This window comes from Eretmochelys imbricata, chromosome 13 (assembly GCF_965152235.1).
Source record: "Eretmochelys imbricata isolate rEreImb1 chromosome 13, rEreImb1.hap1, whole genome shotgun sequence".
NCBI lineage: Eukaryota > Metazoa > Chordata > Testudines > Cheloniidae > Eretmochelys > Eretmochelys imbricata.
The window spans coordinates 6,342,549-6,363,331 of record NC_135584.1 but is presented as its reverse complement, the minus strand read 5'-3'; the positions used below and the strand labels follow the sequence as shown (position 1 = coordinate 6,363,331).

At 44.9% G+C, this 20,783-nt stretch overlaps 1 protein-coding gene across 1 annotated transcript in view; it reads left to right on the top strand.

The window, feature by feature from the left end:
* COL20A1 (collagen type XX alpha 1 chain) overlaps positions 1-20,783 on the top strand; it is an 86,901-nt gene that overhangs the window by 16,451 nt on the left and 49,667 nt on the right. Inside the window, exons 7-16 of the mRNA XM_077832183.1 lie at positions 234-353; positions 1,758-1,922; positions 4,397-4,561; positions 6,061-6,233; positions 7,385-7,514; positions 9,177-9,319; positions 13,166-13,289; positions 14,044-14,183; positions 14,766-14,895; positions 19,194-19,336. Of these exons, the coding sequence (XP_077688309.1) occupies positions 234-353; positions 1,758-1,922; positions 4,397-4,561; positions 6,061-6,233; positions 7,385-7,514; positions 9,177-9,319; positions 13,166-13,289; positions 14,044-14,183; positions 14,766-14,895; positions 19,194-19,336 (1,433 nt within the window). The remainder of the gene's footprint in view (positions 1-233; positions 354-1,757; positions 1,923-4,396; positions 4,562-6,060; positions 6,234-7,384; positions 7,515-9,176; positions 9,320-13,165; positions 13,290-14,043; positions 14,184-14,765; positions 14,896-19,193; positions 19,337-20,783) is intronic.

The following is a 20,783-nucleotide window of genomic DNA, read 5'->3' as shown; positions in this document are numbered from 1 at the left end:
GTTAACTACCATTATCCCCCTTTCAGAGGTGGAGAAATAGTTGGAGAGAGGTGACTTTGCCCACAAAAGGCCAGCGGTGGAACTGGAAATAGATCCCAGATCTGCTGCCACCAGTTTGGTGCTCTATCCAGTAGACAATGCTGCCTGTCAATGGCAATCCTGGAAAAAAGCAGCTTTCATCTTGCTGCTAAACCCCGTGGTTGCACTCTATTGACTGCTCTTGCCTTCCCCAGGTTTGTCCCAGTACAGCAGTGATCCACGGACAGAGTGGAACCTGAACACCTACATCACAAGGGACGAGGTGTTAGAGGCGGTGAGGAAGCTGCGATATAAAGGCGGCAACACTTTCACAGGTAACACAACTTTATCTTCAGCTCCCCCGCTCTCTGTCCCTGGGTGGGCTCCATGCAGAACTCCTCTATGATCATTAGCCAATAGCTTAGCATCCTCCACATTAAGGGAGGAATATTCTGGCTGGATGTGTCTGAATTGGATACAGGACTAAAGCAGCATCAGTTACGAGAATGCAGTGCAGTCGCTGTACATGGTGCAGATATCTCTGACCTAAGCTAGTGGTAATGAAGTCCAGAGATAATCTGGAAACCTTGTACTCCTGTACAGGATCTGGTAGGGCTTAAGAGGAGGATGAAGAATGAACTTTGCAAAGGGAAAGTCATCCTCTTACTGTAAAGATTACAAGAAACGGTCTGGTTGATTATGGTTACATTTGGGGGAAATCTATATATTCTACTGAAATTCATTGTGTGATTGAAACATTATGTCACCATCTTGACCACTTGGCTTATATTTTACCCCTTTTCCCCTATGCTTTGTCTGTCTGTCTGTCTTTTAGGCCCTGATTCAGCAGAGCACTGCCGTACTTGAAACAGTGGGAGTTAAGTGCATGCTGACGTGCTTTTGCTGAGTTAGGGCTGTACACTGTGTGATCTTCAAGGCAGGAAATTTGCCTTCATTTATGTTTGGAAAACACGTAGTGCATGGTTGGCTTTGCTTAAGATATTAGTGTTTCATTATATTCATGATCAGGTAAGAGGTCCATAAGTGACTTGGTAACGTTCATTGTGTTTTGGTTTTGGATTGTTTACGCTGCTGAGACATCTGCGGCCTGATTTTTATCAGATGTCTGCGTGGCATGTCAAGCCTAGTTTCCATGCACAACTACTTTGATTGCAAGCAAAAAATGGAATAAACAGGCACGCAAATCAGGCACACAGTTTTGCACATGCATTTTTTTAAAGCGACACTGTCAAGGTTTATCTGCCCACAGTTTGCCTTACCATTGTTCTCTGGTTTGTTTGCAAAATCTCCACCATTCTTTACATGTGTGTGGAGTTCTACTTGAAACTGAAACTTCAGAGGTCCCTTGAAACAAGGCAACTAACATCACATGCCTGTGAGCAGCCCCACAGTCACAGAGCAGCATGTAGGTCTGCAATGAAGTGAGAAAAAACTTTGGAATGACAGAAATGTCAAGTCTAACCCGTTACCCTCCAAAGGTTTATTTATAAAGCAAGCCACTGTAGCTTTGTTTAAAAGGCCTTTTTACAACAGTCTCCTTCAGACTGCAATGCAGGAGATCATCCCCACAGCACAGGAGCTGTGTTTGTATCCCTCATGCAGAACTGGTATACCAGTTTCGACTAAGGAGCTGAGAAGGGTGTTTGCACTTCCCAAAGCATGTGCATCTCTGCAGACTTGTTTTCAGGGATCTAATTCCATTCTTCTTTCTTCCCAAGGCCTTGCTTTGTCCTATGTCCTAGAACAAAATCTGAAACCTGAAGCTGGTGCCAGGTCAGATGCAGTCAAGCTGGTGATCCTCTTGACTGATGGAAAATCACAGGATGATGCCAACCTGTCTGCCCAGACCTTGAAAAATATGGGCATAGAGATATTTGCCATTGGTAAGATTACAGCTATTAATAACACCAGGTGGGGTTGGCCTAACTTTGTTCCCTTTGAAATCAATGGTAAAACTCTATTGGACTTTAATCGGAGCAGTTTTAGGACAACACTGAGTGTTTTGGAAAATATTACCCATAAAGTTTGGCCTCTTGATTTAATATCATTTTACCATGAGCAGATGGGTCATTAATGTATCATTCAGACATGACAGATAGATAGAATCTTCAAGGGGTGGCCAATGGTGGGATGTTGTGTTTTCGTTTTTAAAAACTAGTTTAGTTTTAATTAAAAGTTTTCTCACCACCTGCACATCAAAATCTCTAACAGCCTCAGATTTGCATAATGGGAGATCAATGATTGCTAAACTGTTTACCTCAAAATGGAATTAAAAAAACCTATTAGAGCTAGATATGAAATGGTTTTCTTGTCCTGAAGACAATTTTGAGATGTCAAAAAATGTTCCCACTTGGAATTGGGACAAAAAAGTCAATCTCAGATTTTCATGAATTTTGGTTTCAGGTTGATAGAAACACTTTAAATGATTTAAAATTAGCTTAAATTTTGAAACAAAATTGCTTTGAAGTGGAAAATCAGAATTTTTCTTTTTGAGGAAATCCAAAAAAATGTTCCGACAATTTCAAAACTTTTTTTTTTTCAAAAAAACTTTTGAGTTGAAAATTTGCTGAACTGATCCTGTCCCACGAACAGTTTTGGTTTAGATGAATCGGCCATTTCCAAAGAGAACCATTCGATTAAATTACCAACCTATTGTATCTGGCAATCTGCCTCCAAATACATTCATTTGATTAACGTTCTGTATTTCTAATAGTCTTATCAGCTCTTTGCCATCTGGCAGCAATAAGGAGGGATAAAATGACTGGGAGAGGAGCTGTCAATTATAACTGAATTTATCTAGTAAAGGTTAATGCAAGAGGAGTAAAATTAAACAATAAAGTATTACCCCCCTGCACTAGAAGTAGTTTATGGTAAGTACACCATAGAGAATTCATTGAATACCACTGTATGGCTATATCTTTTGCAATGTACTTTACTTAATATACTGAATGGAGACACAGACTGTAATAGAGTCGACAGCATAATACTTTAAAACCTGTGCATTTGAATGTATTGCCTGCTTTGTCACTTCCCCTTGTTGTTTAGATTAGAAATGTTTGCAGTGTTTGTGTATTTTGACTCTAGATTGTGAGAACTTGAGTTATAGTCTCCAAAGAGGAAAGAGATTTAAACCACCTGCCCACATAATTATTGCCGCAATGCCTAGGAGCTGTAGTCATGGAGCAGGATCCCACTATGCTAGGAGCTTTACAAATGTAGAACAAAAAAGCAGTCCTGGGTTAGACAAGGAAACACTACCTGGCCCAAGAATAATATAGCAAGAAATTATGTAGGTGGATCCCAGCTAGAGATGGGCCCAAGCCATGACAGCCAAAGCTGGATCTTTCCCAAAGTATGGGGATGTTTTAATCCAAGGTTTTGGTTTGGATTCATTTCTAATCCCACATCAAGATGGAAAAGATGAGCATATTTGTTAAATACAAGATACCTTTTGGTGTTGGTTACTTTTTGCCTGTTACACAAAGAAAATCTCGAGAGAAACCTCTTCCCATAGGATTGTATGCTAATGGCCAGATCCCCATCTGATGTAGATGGGGTAGCTTCATTGACCTCACTGGAATTTCACTGATTTACACCAGGACCTCCCTCTACATCTCTAATGTTCAAGGGCAAGGCAAGGCATTCTACAGGCATAAGGCGTTGAGCCTGATTCTCCACTGTTCTGCACCTTGTGTAGGCATTTATATCTGTGAAAAGCAAGTGAGAAGAAGTAAAACACTATCCAAATTGGGACCTGCTTTACATATGGGTAAGTTACTACACAAGATGCAGAGCAATGGAGATTCAGACCCTTTGCGCACAGATGATATGCAGGGCTGGATTTATGGAAAGAATAACAAGGATTTGTGACGGAGCTTTATGTTCTAGTGAACAGCAGATTCTCTGTGGGGGAAGCTGGCATCTCATAAATACCAAAGTGTTATTTATTCATTCATTGATTTCTACATATGTCCTGATTTGTCTTTTAGTGGAATATTATCAGCCTCTGTGGTAGCCAGGCCTGCAGTAACATGATAGAGGGGAACTATTAGGAGGATTCGCAAGTGTCGCTCTGGACCACAGAAGACCCCCTGACTCCACTGTATTTAAACACAATCTAGATATTGCTCCTTAAAGGCCAGTTGTACTTATAGCTACAGGCAAGACTCCAAGACACTGCAGAGAAGCAACACCCCATGGGGAAGGCTAGGAGGCATTTTTAGCCAAGAGACTGAAGTTGTGCTCGGCTCCTGAACTGGGGCATTAAATAGGGGAAAGACCTTTTTCTGGCCCTGAGGCTTGTTCATCTCCTGGGAGTTTTCTTAGCTGACTGGCTCTTTGCTCTCTCTCTTTTTAGGGGTGAAAAATGCAGATGAGGCAGAGCTGAGACAGGTGGCATCAGAGCCCCTGGAGCTCACTGTTTATAACGTGCTGGATTTCCCCCTGCTCAGCTCTCTGGTCAGCAGGCTCAGCCGGGTCTTGTGCACCAGGATCAAAGAGAAGCACAAGAGTGAAAACACAGGTGAGTTAAAGCCTGCAATCCCTGTTCAGTCCTACCAGCTAGCATGGCTTCCCTGCAGTCCATGCCAAACGCACCTCCTAAACTCCCCTTCCTCACCCATCCATTTGATCCCCTCTTCACATCCTTTCACTGGCTCCCCACCTGCTGTCAGCTTATTGTCACCACCTCCAGAGCTCTGTCTACCTCTACCCTTCCCTGCGTATCCTCTCTTTCAGCTGTCTCCCCTGCTCTGCCACTGCTCCTTGCCTTGCCCACTGTTTGCCAACCTCTCACATGGTCACCTTCTTCCACATGATCCCCTCTGCATGGTACAGCCTCCCGTGGTTCATCTGCAAGGCCCCTACTCTCTCCATGCTGAAGTCCCTCTCGAAGACCTGCTTCTGCCAGGCTGCCTACAATGAGCTGAGCTGATGGTTGTATAAATGTGTGTGGTTCCCCGTCCCCTACCCTCCGTCCTTAGACTGTGAGCAGCTTCGATTGAGACCTTTCTTGGGGTGGTGGGGGGAAGGCGGTTGGAAAGTATGTAGTGGGTGGTACTGTACATAAAGAACAAGAGGTGACTACACCAGTGTAGGGAGGAGGGGGACTTACCTGTCCGATTTATCCACGTCAGTGCACGTGAACAACAAATGCATTCTCAACCTGAGTCTCTTCCAGACTTTCCCTATGCAGCTGCATCACTTCCTGTTGGGTTCACCATTGAGATGTCCAAAGCAAAGGATTAATTTGTGAGCACTTTGGGCTTTTGTTGGGTGGGGAGAGATTGCAAAATTATTGAGTACAAGGCTTTTTCCACCTGTAGTTCAAGCCATATGTTCCCAAGGGATAGCTAAATACAAATAAGTGTGGTTTTTCTAGCTAAAGAGAAGCTAGGACTAGACTGAAGGACTCCCCCCTTCTCACCCCCAACCAAATGTTAAGCTGAGTGCCCAGCACCAATACTATACCTGTATGTGGGATCCCCCCCCCATTCAATTTTTAATCTCTGCTCATTTTTTCATAGGTTTTCCTAAAATACAATGGGAGAGTTCAACTTTCAAATGTATCTTTAAGTGGGTTTGGAATTTGACAAAGTAAATGGACTCTTCCCTATTAGTCTGTATCTGCTCTGATGTAATTAGACCAGTTTTTCTCAGGCATTCGATACTCCAGAGAAAATGGGCTGTTTTGGTTTTTTTTTAAAACAGACTTTTCCTGGTTCAATTTGACTAAATCTTTGGCAAATGCTGAGCCATCTGTTGAATCGATAGCAGTGACTCACATTCAAATGTAAAGTATATTCTCCAAATAACTACACAATTTGTTCTCAATGGGATTTTTATATTTCTCCTTGGACCACCTTTTAAATGTTCATTTCATGGTAGGCTGGAATGCTTCCTATGTATTTAGGGAAGAAGACTATAACTGGATTAGGACATGTCACTTGATAAAAAGAAGTAGAAAGTGCATTTGGCACGTTAAGATAATATGAGAAGGTAACACAGGTTTTTGAACAATAGACAGTCCTGTGAAAGCTGTCTCAGCCAACACTGGTCCCCATCTGAGTCCCACCAACCTTATAATATCAGAGGTGACCTCCAGAAGCATGCACCTTTCCTGGACTCCTCCGCTGAGACCACCAAAGAAATATAGGATTGTATATTACCCGTCCAGGGGAGGAATCCCCAAAGAGGTAGGAGATCCTGTGTTTGGATGTGTGTGGTGGCTGGAAACTAGAGCAGACTTGGACTAGACTTGAGTAGACTTCTCAGGGACACAAAGAGCAGTTAGGCACCCAACTCTCATTGGACGTCAATCGGAGTTGGATGCCTAATGTGTTCATTTTTAATATTATGTGTGTGTCAGCCTTATCAGCACGCTACACGGAAATGACAGGAACTTTACTTTTTGGTCATGCTTATGCTGATTTGGTCTCTTCTTGTCTCTTTTCTCTTCTCTCCCTTACACCATCCTCATCACCTCATTTGTAGGCTGTCTATTTTGATTTTAAGCTCTTCAGGGCAGGGACCTTCCCTTCAGTCTTATCAGTAAAGTATCTTGCATACTGTTGGAAATATAGAAATAATAATAAGGTGCCCTGGCTGAAACTTTTAGAGCTTGCTCTAGGTAGTTCTTCCTCAGTTACAATTGTATAACCCCATTGAATTGAGTGGGGTTGGGCAGCCTTTGGCTCAGTAAATATACACCTCCACCCATTTCACCCCTAGGCTTTCATCTGAGCAGACAGCCCTGGTTTGTGATTCCCTGCATGGCTGCCACCCTCTTTGGCATGTTCCTACTGTTACTGTGATTTGCTGTGGTTGCAAAATACTCTAGGGACATAGATTCTGAGTCCCACAGCTGCCATCCCCACTCCTCAGTCTATCTTTGCTTAAAATTCTCCTTTCCTGGCATGCTGCCATGGCAATCTTGGTAGAGTTTATTCCCCCCAGCTACAAGAGGGTTGGTGCAACTAACCTAAATAACAGAGCTGGTTCCCATCTGCGGTGTGGTGGGGGCGTGATGTCACTAGCAGAGCATGCGGCTCCTACATCACACTGAGCATGAACCAGTGAGTGACTCGTGGTGGATGCTGTGGATGAGAAAAGTAAACTAAAAAGCTTTATTTCTTGAAGGCCTCTTCTTCCTTTATTTGGGGCAGGCAGGGAGGCGTCTAGGGTGACGCTAGCTAATATGAAGTTACAAGGGCTTTCAGCCTTCGTGTTCAAGGCACAGCATGGTCACGAGGTATAGTTGTGGCTGGTGCTGGTTTGTTTGATTGCTTCCTCTGCTACGGAACTCCTGATACCACAACTTCTTACAGCCTTTCTCTGTGTTTTTCAGGTAGTTTTAGACGGATCTACCTCCTCCACTCAGCTTGTCAATTTGACCTCGCACACAGAATACCTGGTTTCGGTGTTTCCTATTTATGAAAATGCCGTTGGAGATGGGCTGAGGGGCATCACCTCGACATGTAGGTCATGAGTAGAGAGCTCTAGTCTAGCCTTCATGGCATCCCTCTCTGCTTTGTACAACTTCTCTCTTCCCAGATCCCAAGCATCATTCACTCCCTTCCTTAAGCCCCAGTTCTCTTGGTGCTGATTTCCTCACCGCCTCAGCACTTCCCCAATCCCCGAGTGGTTGCCCCATGTATAGGGTATGTTCGAGTAAGCTCTTTAAGCAGGCTATGAATATAGGTGATGTAAAAAAATAAAGTGTGTGTGTGGGAATCTTGATGCTTCAGGCAAAATCCCCTTTGACTTCAGTAAGTGTTTTTGCATGACTGAGGTAAATCAGGACTTCTGGAGATAATGTTTGAACATAAAAAAAATGAACATTCTTCAGGGGAGAAAATTAGCTATTTAGTATTCTGGCAGGAAGAAACAATGTTACCCAGATATGCTGGACGCAGCATCAAGCTTTTTGTTGTGGTTTTATTATTTTTACAATTAAGCTATCTACATTTACTCATCCATTCCTGGATCACATTCTCAGGATTGAATTCTAAGATGCTAATGGAATGACATCCCACCCAGGAGTTTTGTGGCATCAGGTGCCTGGAAGTGTGGTACACATGCTCATATACCCTCCTACACACACTTCCCTTATGGGTTTTTTTTTTTTGGCTTGTTCACCCCCTGCTGCTCTTCTTTTAAGATGTTGGAGATCCTTGCTGTTCCCCTGTGATGCCATAATTGAAAGAGGGAGATTTTTGTACTAGGATTTTCCCCAGAACGTCCCCCGAAGGGTCAAGAAAGAGCCAATTTAAAAATAGATATTGAAAATGCATTCATGAGACTGAGACTGACTGGGGCTGATTGGTGTGAGCCAGGAGGAAGAACTCTGTGTCTGCTGCTGAAACTTGCAAAGGCAGAGACAAGCCTCATGAGGTAGATGATCTACAGGTACTGCTGTTAAGGAGCAAGCTGTGCCTTTAGATTGCCCTGCTGTGACTATATAAATTTCTAGAAGGGCTTTTGATCCTGTTGCTTCTGATTTTCCCCCTCTGTTCCAAAGGGTAATTAGTTTGTATTGTGGTAATGTCTAGGAGACCAGGACCCCATTGTGCTAGGTGGTGTGTTCACACTCACCCTTTTACTTGGCCCAAAGATCTTGCAAGCTAAGTGTAAGGCAAGAGCCAACAGGTAGATACAGATCGGGGCGCACAAGGAAACAATGAGACAAGATTGGTTGGCACGATAGGCAGTTGTCTCAGCTGACTCACCGCTGTCAAGTTTGTCCAAAGGTTCCCAAGTCTTAGTACCTTCTCTGCACATTGTTTCTTTTTTATTGCTAACGTTTGCTAAACAATATCTACCTTGAAGGAAAGTTTGGCGTTAAATGACCATGTGACAAAGAAAGATTGTGATGGGAGGGATACATTTCTTTGGTCCACATGTCAAAGATATTCCCTGCCCACGGAAACAGCCAATAAGGCCTTCTGACCGGATTCTGATGATTCTCTGTTATAGAAGCATCATATACACATCTCCTAAAATAGCTTTACCCTAACTGCTTTGCTCTGATGTACAGTTTAGATATCCTTGAATCTGTGTGTGGGGGCGGGAAGGGTTAAAGACAGGAATGAGCAACTTCCTTGTGAATCTTTTTGTTCTGTTTTCCTTCATCTGAGTAGCTTTGTCACCACCCCTTTCCCTGCGCGCATTGGAAGTGAGCCACAACAGTCTAACACTGAGCTGGCAGCCGTCAAGTGGAGCTACTCAATACCTGGTGCTCTGTTCAGCGGCCCCCAATGGAGCGGAGAATGATACCAAAGAGGTATAGCTGAAGATAGTTATAATTATTCCTTTTGCCACATTGGATATAGTCAGAGATACGGGGCCCAAACTTAAATCCCAGGTCTGCATGAGAATTACTTAACTGACTTTCATTTAAATCTCCTCTAAGTCAAAGTGGGTCTGAATCAATGGGAAGGTTCAGATCTGCAAACTTCCTGGCTACCCTCTATTACTATAAAAGGTCTGAGTGTAAGCCCTGAGTCTAAACATGGAATTCAAGACAGTTTAGATCTGGATCCAAACTTTTGTGGAGTGAGCCCATATTTAGAAAGAACAATCCATGGCTCTTATACAGCACTTTTCATCAGTAGATCTCAAAGTGGTTTACAAAGGAGGTCAGGATTATTATCACCATTTTACAGATGGGGAAAACTGAGGGGAAGTGACTTGTCCAAGGTCCCCCAGCAGGCCAGTGGCAGACTGGGGAGTTGAGCCCAGGTCTCCTAAGTCCCAGTACAGTGCCCTATCCACTTGCTATATAAAAATGAAAAAAAAATGTGGGTTTCAAAATGTAGATTTGGCAGGTCAGTTTTTATTTACTTAACTACAACTCACCCTTACGGCTTTGTATAACCTTAAACAATACCATACAGTAGAAATAAGGAGAAAAGGAGCTCTCAGATCATCTAATTCAACATGCATTTTTAATGAACTATCTCAAACGTACAGAATGATGCACTTGGAGCCTGACATCTCATTGAAAGTCTATGGCTTCCTTGCTCGGTGTTGAGAAGAAGCGTGGTCTAGTTGGTGGAGCTTGAGGCTGGGAGCCAGGCCTCCCAAGACTCTGCCACTTATTCTCTGGGTGGCCTTGGGCAAGTTGTGTAACTGCTCTGCCTTGGTTTTTCCACCTAATAAGATGGGGATAGTAACCCCTGCAACCCAGTGTTGCTCTGAAGATTCAGTAGTTCGTGTTTGTACTGCACTTTTGCTCTCAGTATTTCAGTATAGAAATGGTGTCTTCAAGATCTGATATTGGGGTGGGTGAACGGGGGTAACTTTTTTATATATATGTGCTTGGGCAGTGCCACAATTATTCCACCTGCCTCACACAGAAATTAAAGCACTAAAGCTATGGGCCACCCACGAAAGAGTTAATTAACTTGGTTTGTCCAGCAAATGCTTCCCACCCCATCAAATTCTAGTCTTTCTATTAAAAACTCCTAGAATGTTTCTCTGAGTACAAGGCAGGTATTGAGTTTTTGCAATAAGCAGTATTGCAAAACAAGCTGCCCTGGGCATGTTAAGTGGGTACAGTTCTGCTCTGGAAGTAGTAGGTGGTGGCAATCCTGTTGTAATGACCAAAGTATAAAAATGGGAAAGCCACGGAAAAGGTTTGTTTTTTTTGTTTGTTTTGTGGGGGTTTTTTTCTTCTTCTGAAAGCATAGCTCTTCAAGTCTCTCTCAGGAAATGGGATATCACATTCTTTGCCTAGATGACAGGTTTCAGAGTAACAGCCGTGTTAGTCTGTATTTGCAAAACGAAAAGGAGGACTTGTGGCACCTTAGAGACTAACCAATTCGAAGTGAGCTCTGGCTCACGAAAGCTTATGCTCAAATAAATTGGTTAGTCTCTAAGGTTCCACAAGTACTCCTTTTCTTTTTGCCTAGATGCAAATTCATAACCATTCTGCACATCCCTGCCATCTCTAGTGTAAAGCATTTTACATCACAACTATTGAATGGTTAAACTGTGAGAACTCTCTTCTCTGCAGTTGTTTGTTGTGTCCCATCTTCAGTCATTGTTCCCCAATGGGTATCCTGTTGGGGCCTTGGCAGGCTGAGAACTTTGCGTGCTCCCATGGAATCTTAGGGACAGTTCAGTTAAACAGCTGGATCCTGTGGGAATCCATCTCTTCCCCTAATCATCGTGCTGTGATGTTTTTCTGTGCTGAATATCTGGGAATGAAGGAGATGGTGATCTGTCTGTTATGATACCTTCTCCATGCTCACAAAGGATCGGATTTTTTATTTTTTGACTGCAATGTGTATTGTCCTTGCATGTGATCTGGGCTACTAGGTTCTATTTAGAGCTGACTGAAAAATTCCCATCTATTTATTTTTTTTCAATGGAAAATATCCTTTTTCTTTAAAAAAAAATCATTAAAAATTGAAATTTTTGCCTAAAATATTTTAGGTTTTTGCCAAAAACCCCCAAACCCATTTTCAGTAAACTGATTTTTAACTAATTTTTATGTTCAGTTAAGTACTTCTCAGGAAAAATAATCACTGTTTTCCCCACTGTAGTTCTACCACCCCTAACATAAGCAAGCTGAGTTGCCATTCATTTCTATTTAGCAGAATTGTTCTCCCAGAAGCAAGAGCAGAGTATAGTGAGCAGGCGGGAAGAGGAGGGAGCATGATGTATAGTAGGGATGGGTAGCTAATGGTTTTACTATTCCACAAGTACTTTTGAGATTTCAAAAATGTTTCCCTTCCCAGATTGGGAGAAAAAGTCAAAATCTCAAATTTTTGCAACCTGACAGACTGAAAAAAAAATCCAGTTTGTCTCAATCACAGGGTTAGAAGGGACCAAAAGGATCATCTAGTCCAGTGGTTCTCAAACTAGGGCCGCCGCTTGTTCAGGGAAAGCACCTGGCTTGATCATCTAGTCCAGTGGTTCTCAAACCGGCCTGGCCGGTTTGTTTACCTGCCGCATCCTCAGGTTCAGGCAGTCGCAGCTCCCACTGGCTGCGGTTCGCCGCTCCACGCCAGTGGGGGCTGCGGGAAGTGGTGCGGGCTGAGAGATGTGCTGGCCGCCCTTCCTGCCGCCCCCATTGGCCTGGAGCGGTGAACTGCGGCCAGTGGGAGCCGCGATCGGCCGAAACTGCGGACACTGCAGGTAAACAAACCGGCCTGGCCCGCCAGGGGCTTTCCCCGAACAAACAACGGCCCTAGTTTGAGAACCACTGATCTAGCCTAACCCCCTGCCAAGATGCAGGATTTGTTGCACCTAAACCATCCGAGACCGGCTCTCCAGCCCCTTTTTGAGAACGTTTTTTGAAAACCACTTGAAACATTTTGATTTGATTTTGACCTTTTTCTCTTTGTTAACCAGTTTTAAAGTACAAATTAAGTTAAATTTGAAATGAGTCACTTTGAACCAAGAAACTGAAGGTATTTTGTTAAGAAAATATCAGAATAGGACACTTCAACTTTTTTTTTAAGTTGGAAAACTAGTCGAAACCAGTCTTTTTTTGTGAACTGTTTTGGTTTTAACAAATTGGCATTTTTTGGGTGGAAAAAAATATTCTGGTGAAAAATTCCCAGCCAGTTCTAGAGTTTGCATTCACTGTGCATGATGTCTGTTGGGTTGGGTAGTGGAGGAGCATTGATCACGACACAGCTACGTGGCTGGTGAGGAGTGTTACAAGTACTCTCTAATGATATGTCTTACAGCTGGAGCTGGGTGGATCATTCCGAGCTGGAAAAGACCTATTCAGTCCAGCTTTCGTTGAGCGAGCATGCTAGAAAGAGTGTAGCCTTGGTAACACGGGCAATGGCAAGCAGTGGCATGTTAGCCGTCTTAAGTACAAAGCTGCCCTACCCCTGTGGATATGTACTTAAAGCAGCTAGCCTGGCTACATTCTATTTGTAGTTTGGTAGCTCAAGGACAGCCAGTGCAAATTTGTCTTCTTGAGCTGGAAATCACACCCCCAGCTTGAAGTGTAGATGTACCCAAAGAGACAGACAAGCTGTGGCCTTAGACTCCTGTCTCTGCAGCCCTGTTTTGCTCTTGGTTTGTTAGAGGATGCTATGGGGAGCCAACCATGGCAGAGCCTCACCACAGAATACCTCTCTGAGTGTCCATCTTTATCCTATGATAGGTGAAAGTGGAACAGCCTGAGGTTCTGCTGGACGGGCTGTCTCCCAGCACGGAGTACTCCGTAGTAGTGTATGCAATGTACGGGGAAGAGGCAAGTGATCCAGCCAGCATCCAGGAAACCACCTGTAAGTTTTACTTCCTTCTTTTACTCAGCTGACCCTTTGGCAGGAGCATAAGCGGTTTGATGAATGGTGCATGATTGGCAAGAGAGACTTATTAACTGAGATGCTTCATTTATTTTTCACATAGCTTGTAAACAGGCTCCTTCTTCCCTGGCTAATGCTAAATGTAGGGTGGCTCTCTGAGGTTACCTCTAGTTGTATGATTGGCTTTCTCATGAACAACTCTAGTCTGGAGTACAGGGCTGTGAAAGTGAGTGGTTCTGTCCAGGAAAACTGCGACTGAATCACCTTGAAATTCAGAATGGGGAGGTCAGATCTGGATCCAAACTGGTCCAAAGTTTGGGGTGTTCAGAACTGAGGTTACGTATCTGCGTCTATATCTTTATCCACCTGGGTTCTCAGACCGCACCTACCGCCACGGCATCTGAGCACCTATCCCACTGGGTTTGACCCACTGTAGGAATGGGACCAGGGACAAAAATTAGGATCAGGATCTAGACTGGAAGTTCTTGAAAGTTTTGAGCTCTTTGGATCTTGGGGAGTAGGTGGGTTGATTTGACCCTTTCTCTACCCATAAACCAGTCGTTCTCCCAGGGCATCATATAGACCTGCGTAACAATGAAATCAGAAACTCTTCTATCCCGCAGTGGGAAAAGTCCAGTTGTTAAGATGGAGATAGCAGCAGGAGGCAACCAGTGGCTTTACAAGTGTAGCCTTAAAAATCTTCACCACGTCCTTTTGCTAATTATTGTTGCAGTGGCACTGAGCCCTCCTAGACACCTAAGTTTCTCTGAGATCGGCCATGGGGCTGTCAAGGTCAGCTGGGACGCGGCTTCGCGTGCTGTGAGAGCTCACCGTGTGACCTACATCTCGAGCAGAGGGAGCAATGCCGGGGAGGCAAGTCCTTGCTTAGGGACGCAGGAATGTGCGAAAACCGGGAGAACGGCGATGGAGTGCGAATGCGCTGTTAACTCCAGTGACTTGGCTGTGGAGTGACTCCTGATGTAACCGAGAACAGACTGTAGCCCTGTAGGACTTGATTTGTCAGTTGGTTTATACCTGTGCAAGGGTGTGACCCCTGCATTGCCAGAAGACAGGGTAATAGGGAAACACCCCTGCCCTAGCTGTAGTGCTGTCCTATCTATCCTTTGAGCACAGCGGGAAAATACGGGCAGGCACTTCCATAGGCCTTCCTGAATTTCCTCACATGGTCCAAACCCTTCGTATGGAGTCACGCATCCTATGTGTGGCTTTAATTAAACCCTCCCCATCTTTCCTTTTGCCGAAGAGGCACCATCACCGTGTGCTGTCAAGAACTCTGCTCTCTCCTGACAGCGGCTGCTCACATGCCTGCAGCATTTTAACAATGTGGGTGCCTCAACACGGGAGGGTTTTGGGGCAACTATCCTGAATTCCAAGCCCCTCTTTGCCCTTGCTCTGTGCTACAATCCTGACTGTGGTGTTTCTGTTTCACTGCAGGTCGAAGTTCCCAGCAGTGCATCATCCACTGTGCTGAGACCTCTGTCCTCTCTCACCCAGTACTTCATTAGTGTCAGCTCCATTTATAGTGAAGGCGAATCCTTTCCGCTTACAGGCAATGTTACCACATGTAAGTAGGGTTGAGGCAGAGTATGAGGGTCAGCAGGAGTTTGGTTCAAGGTCCATTATAAAGTTAGGTGTCTAGCTGCCAGACAGCCAAAAGTTTAGTTCTGACCCAGACACCAAAGTTCAGGGATGTTCACAGCTCGGGTTTTCTGGTTCAAACAAATTTTAGACCTCAGAGCAAATCGAGACTAAAATTTTTTGAGTTCTGCCAGGTTTCTACCTGAAGACTTAAATCCCCCCTCAGTATCTTTCTCTGCCCATGTCAGGGCAGGTTTTTTCCTCCCAAATTTGGCCAAAATTCAGCCTAGTGTGGCCAAAAGTCTCATTGGCACTGAACCTGGTTCTTACTGGGTTGAAAACCCTCATTGAATAGCTTGCTTTAATAGGGTCCTTCTAAATAGGACACGTTATTGCCAGTCACTCATTCTGCTGGGAGATCTTTACCAGGCTACCGGAATTTCCAAATGTTTGGTAGCCTTGAAATGAACTTTTGTAACCATTGGATGTTGTGCAATAACCATCTGAATGATCCATAGATTTGAGAAAATGACACTTAACTGTGATTCTCCATTGGGAGCATTTGCCCTCAGTAAAGTCTGTTGGTCAAATCCTGCCTTTATTTATAGATGCAATGACTTGGAGACAGAAGGGGCCATTCTGACCAGCTCTTCTGGCCTTCTGCATAGCAGGGGACACAGAATTTCACGCTGTAATACTTGCACCGAGCCTACTGGTTTGGATTTGACCTAGACCAGCTCATTTAGAAAGACAGTCTTTAAGTTAGCTCTGCTTGAATAACAGATGTTTTGGTGCATTGGTGATTCTGAGGAGAAAAAATCATTTTGGGTCAAGCAAAAAAGTTCTGTTCAACCCCAAACAAAACCATTTCATTTACATTTCAAGCTTTTGACATTTTTGATTTTTTTAAAAATAAAAATGAGGGAAATTTCTACACAAAAAGCTGTTCTGAACAGAAAAATGGAAACATTTCGACAATATTGAAACATGGTTCAGCTTTTTCAGAATGTTTTGTTGGGGAGGGAAGGGGTTGATGTGAGCAATCTGGTGAAAGTGCCAGGGATTTGTTAAATGTTTTTGGCGTCCCCCAATCTGCATCTTTCGCTGAAAAAAGGTTCAGACACAAAATTTCATCCAGCTGTATTTTGAAGCCCGTTGAATTCAGTGGAGTTACTCTAGGGTTTACGTGGGTGCAGTTGGGAACAGAATATGTCCCTGTGTCTGAGAGTACATTTACTGTGGAGCTGGAGGTGTAATTTCTGACTGGGGGAGATGTACAGATGCTAGTTTTGATTGAGCCAGCATGTTAAAAATAGATGTGTAGCCACGGGTGGCAGGAGTAGCTAGCCACCTGAGTAAATACCTAGGGCCCTGGGCAGGATTGTGCTCAGGGCAGGTAGCCCGTCCCTCGCCTTGTGCTGCCGTGGGTACCTGTCTATTTTTAGCATTGGCTAGGTGAGAGTGAGCACTCGTATGTCTACCCAAGCTGGAAATGACATCTCCAATGTCAACGTACCTGTCTGTCACCTAGAACAGGCGTGTAAAGGATGGTAGCTGCATTGGTGAGAAAAACGGAAACATTTTGACGATATTGAAACATGGTTCAGCTTTTTCAGAATGTTTTGTTGGGGAGGGAAGGGGTTGACATGAACTCCTCTGGGATGGCCCCTCAAGGAGAACTGGTGAGAGATGCTGGCTGACAGCTCTTAAACAAGGCTGGAGAATGATGGTGTTTGTGTCTGTCTGTCTCTCCTGAGGATTATGTAATCAGCAGAAACTATTAATTTTCCAGTAGCAGAGGTGAGCCAGTACTTGATGCTGTTTTGTTATGATGGGCGAGCTCTGGGAGGTCTCCTGTTTGCAGTAGCAGAGTCCTCATCCATTTACGTCCGCCTCCAGCTCCTGGCCACTCGTTACGCTGCTGGGCCTCGCCAGCACTTCCGGACCTGGGTGCAGCTCTGTGCAGTGGGCAGGCAGTACTCTGCTGTCTCCTGGGCTCTGTTCAGTGTAGTCAGGGGATGGCTAATGGGATGAGCCTTTGACCTCCAGGTCACTGCAGAGCTTTGTAACAGCTCCAGAAAGATTTGGCATAGGCTACCAGCAGCACTTTCCCCTCCTCCCACTTCCCTGGTGGCGGGAGGGGGGCCAGGGGGCACCCCCAGTTTGCATCATTGAGAGCTGCATTAAGTTCCATAGAGGGCGGCACCTTGTTTGTATAGGAAAACTCTGCAAGTGAAGCAGATAAATACAGTCGTCCCTTTTCTGCTGGGGAAATAACAACACCGGAATTAATAAATAACCCTGTCATTCAAAGGGTTTGTGTCTTCTCCCTCTCCTTTGGTCTCTTACAATCCCCACCTCTTCCATCCCAAACAGTCCTTTCTCATGTTATGCCTCTGCCTTTCAATCATTTTGTATCTCCTCTAATTGATTGCTCTTGTCCCATTGTCTTTCCCTTTCTCTGGCCCTTTTTTCCTCTGTATGCTCTGTTCCCTTTCCCTCCATCCCATTCCTCTAGCTGCCCCCATCCACCTGGGGGTCTCTCCCTCAGTAACTTTCCTGGTTCCTCCCATATCCATTTCATTTTGTCCCTCCCTAAATCATTGACCTTCCTCCTCTAGCACTTCCACCTGTTTCTGATTTCAGTTCTCACACCATCACTAGCTGCTTTATCCTGTTTTTTGCTGCATATGTGAGAGCCTGGAATCTTTTAGCTGGCCTGCTATTCCTTCCCTCTAGTGGACGTCTCTCCCTGTTACCAGAGTGGGACAGCAAATTGAAAAAGGCAATAGAAAATATTTTTTAAGGAAAGCTGAAATGCAGAAGAAGTCTCACAATTTTAGGGGAAAAACAGACACACAGAAGCCTGCCTTCATTCTTATTATACGGGACCCAATGGATCACAGCTAGGTCTGAGTAAATAATTTGCAAGAATTAAGTTATTCAGATAATTCCTCCTGCTTTCCCATTTGTGAATCATCCACAAACAGACTGTGAAATTCTGACATTCCAGCAGTCAGCCCCTATGCCCCTTTCCTGGGTTCTTGCAGGCTTTGCTAGTCGCAGCTTTGGGACTGGGTAGGAATTTTTCCCCATATCACCAGCGTGGCTGAGGCTGGTGGGGTTTTTCGCCTTCCTCGCAGTGAAACCTAGGGGCTGGGTTTTGGGCTGGAATTCTCCCCCTCCCAGAGGGCACAGCTGGGACCTATGGGAGAGTCATTTAGTTATTGCAACTTCTGGCAGGGGCCCAGTGCAGGAACTTGCTGATTTAGGCTCCAGATCCAAAGAGGTAACACAGTGGGCATCCCAAGAGCATCTTCTTATGAAATGGGGGCATCATGTCTAACCCCTTGGGAACAAATGTGACACAGGACACTAGCCCAGGGGGACCACCCCACCAATGCACTTTACGGCAGTGCTGGCTGGGAGGTCGAAGTCCTCTCTCACTTCAACCCCGGAAAGGGGGAGGGATGCGGGTGCAAACGCGCAGGGAACCTCCTCGTGTGATAACTGACTACCCCCACGGTGGGAGCACCCCAAGAATTGGCGAAGGATCAAGGGGTTGTCAAGTGACTGCACTGGGCTGTCCCTCGACAGGAACCTTGGATGTAATTTCACTAATAAACTTGCAGCCTGGTTAAAACCTTCCCACGTGCAGTGAGCACACCAAACTGGGTGGGTATCTCTGCATTCAGGCTTAAAATGTGCACGTGCTAGAATATTCGCAGAGAGCGAACCCAATGGAGGGGGTGTAAAAGCCATCAGGGCAAAACTCAAAAAAACCTTTGCAGGATTTGTTTGTGTGTCCAGCTGTACTATATGCCAAGATGGGTCTGCTGCATTGTATGCTTGTCTGTACCGTGCCTGGCCCAAGCCGCCGCTGGGAGTCCTGTGAACTCTTAGGAGCTCGAAAGTTTAAACAAATTCATCCAAAGTTATAAAAGTAAGGAAGACACCCAAAAAGACGCTCTTGCCTCTCCAGGATTTTAGCACTTGGCATAACACTAACCTCTTTGTCCTTGAAAGCCATTCCCAGCATCTTCCTGCTCCCAGCACCAGCACTGCACATGTCCTCTCGCAAATACGATAATTATCTGTAATTAGTGTTTACAAATATTTTATCCATGTCCCTCATGATGAGCTGTTGTCATTTGGGGTCTGAAGAAGTGAAAGGCAGGCTGGTGAGAGACAGCTGCCAGTGGATACCTTTCTCCCTGACCATCTGCTCTGTACCTTGGCTCTGTACCACCAGCTCCTCAAGCTTGTTTTCTTTGTGTCTTTCAGTAAAGGTTCCACCACCAGGTGACCTGAAGGTGACTGAACTCTCAGGAAACAATGTCCGATTGCAGTGGGAAGCAGCCGCTGCCTCTGATGTCCTGGTTTATCAGATTAAATGGAATGCACTTGGAGAAGAGAGCTCCCAGGAGGTATGGTACAATATAGGCTTGGGGAGCATGAGGTGGTGTCCTGGATTTACAGGATCTGTGCTATGCCCTGGCCTTTAAGTGGTCTTCAGTGTGCCAGTCCTCCAAGGGGTCACACTAATACAAGGGTAGACCATGGGGCCTCAATGTCCCCTCGGCTGAGCCTTGGGCTCCAGGATTCCTGTTTCCTCATTGTGAGCCCTGCCCATTGAGGCAGACTCCTGCTCAGACTCATACTTCCTTCGGGAGTCAATGCACTTCAGCAAGTATCTGCAGTGACTCCATGCACCTTTTCAAAACAGAGAAGGGTTTATTAGTCAGCTGGAATATAGCATTAGGAAAGCGCTTAGGTTAGCATAAATAAGGCAAGGTTAAGACATAGTCCATACTGGGTAAAGCCAGGGCTCCCATGAGTCATGCTGCTATAGGGATCATCTTAATTTCCTTTCTCTGTCACCTCCGCCAATTGTCCACCTGCTGCAAAGCCATGCTGAGTTCACATGTTCAGCCCGCTGGTATCCTCCCATCGGTAAGTGTCAATAGTTAGCTCTCTGGGGTTCCCATTGTCTCTTTAGGGTCTTCCATTGATATAGTCCTTAATGACCTTAATGACCCATTCATAGCCTCCCAGAAGCTACATGATGAAACACCTCATGTCTCCTGCTTTACCCTGAGTGCAGCAATTTAACCTTTCTACGCCCACTGGGTAGCAATACCAGAGTGATAGGTACAGGGTCATACAGGTAGTTCATAAAAATATTGCAGACAATTCCCACTTCATCACAGACGGTGTGAGGCCTGTTTAAGGGCTGCTGGGCATGTATATATCACGTGCCCTGCCAACGGCTACATGGATACTAATGTGTGGTCTATAAAGTGTAGTCCTGAGTGGGGAAGTGACTGTGGACACATGCAAGGTAACTGGAGCTTTTTGAATGAGTATCCTAAGACTTGGTATTAAAGTAACTATTAACTGTCATCAACATATCCAGACTGCATGGGCATCTACAGAACACTAACTAGGGCCAAATTTTGCCCTAGTTCATCTACACTTATGAAAGCCTTGAGGATAGGATTTGGTCCCAGAGTCCTGTGCCAGCATGTAGGTACCCCCTATCTTCTCCACATGCAAAATGATGGGTCAGATCCTCAGCTGGTGTGAATTACCGTTGCTCCATTGACTGCAATTAAATTATATCAGTGTGCAGTACCTCAGGATGTGTGTACTTCCTCTTCTCTACACACCACCGGCTTAAATCTCCCGAGATCTTGAGCTCCCATTGTGCAATGTTCATTTAAAGTAAAAATAGGGCCTGGAGGGGAGATGGGGTAGAGTTCTGATGACCTCTAATTCCTCATGCGTGGCCATACAACTTTTCACAAAGCATCCTGCAGGTTACAAAAGCAGCATCACAAAGCTGGTAACTGGGGTCAGGGGACAGTTGGGAGA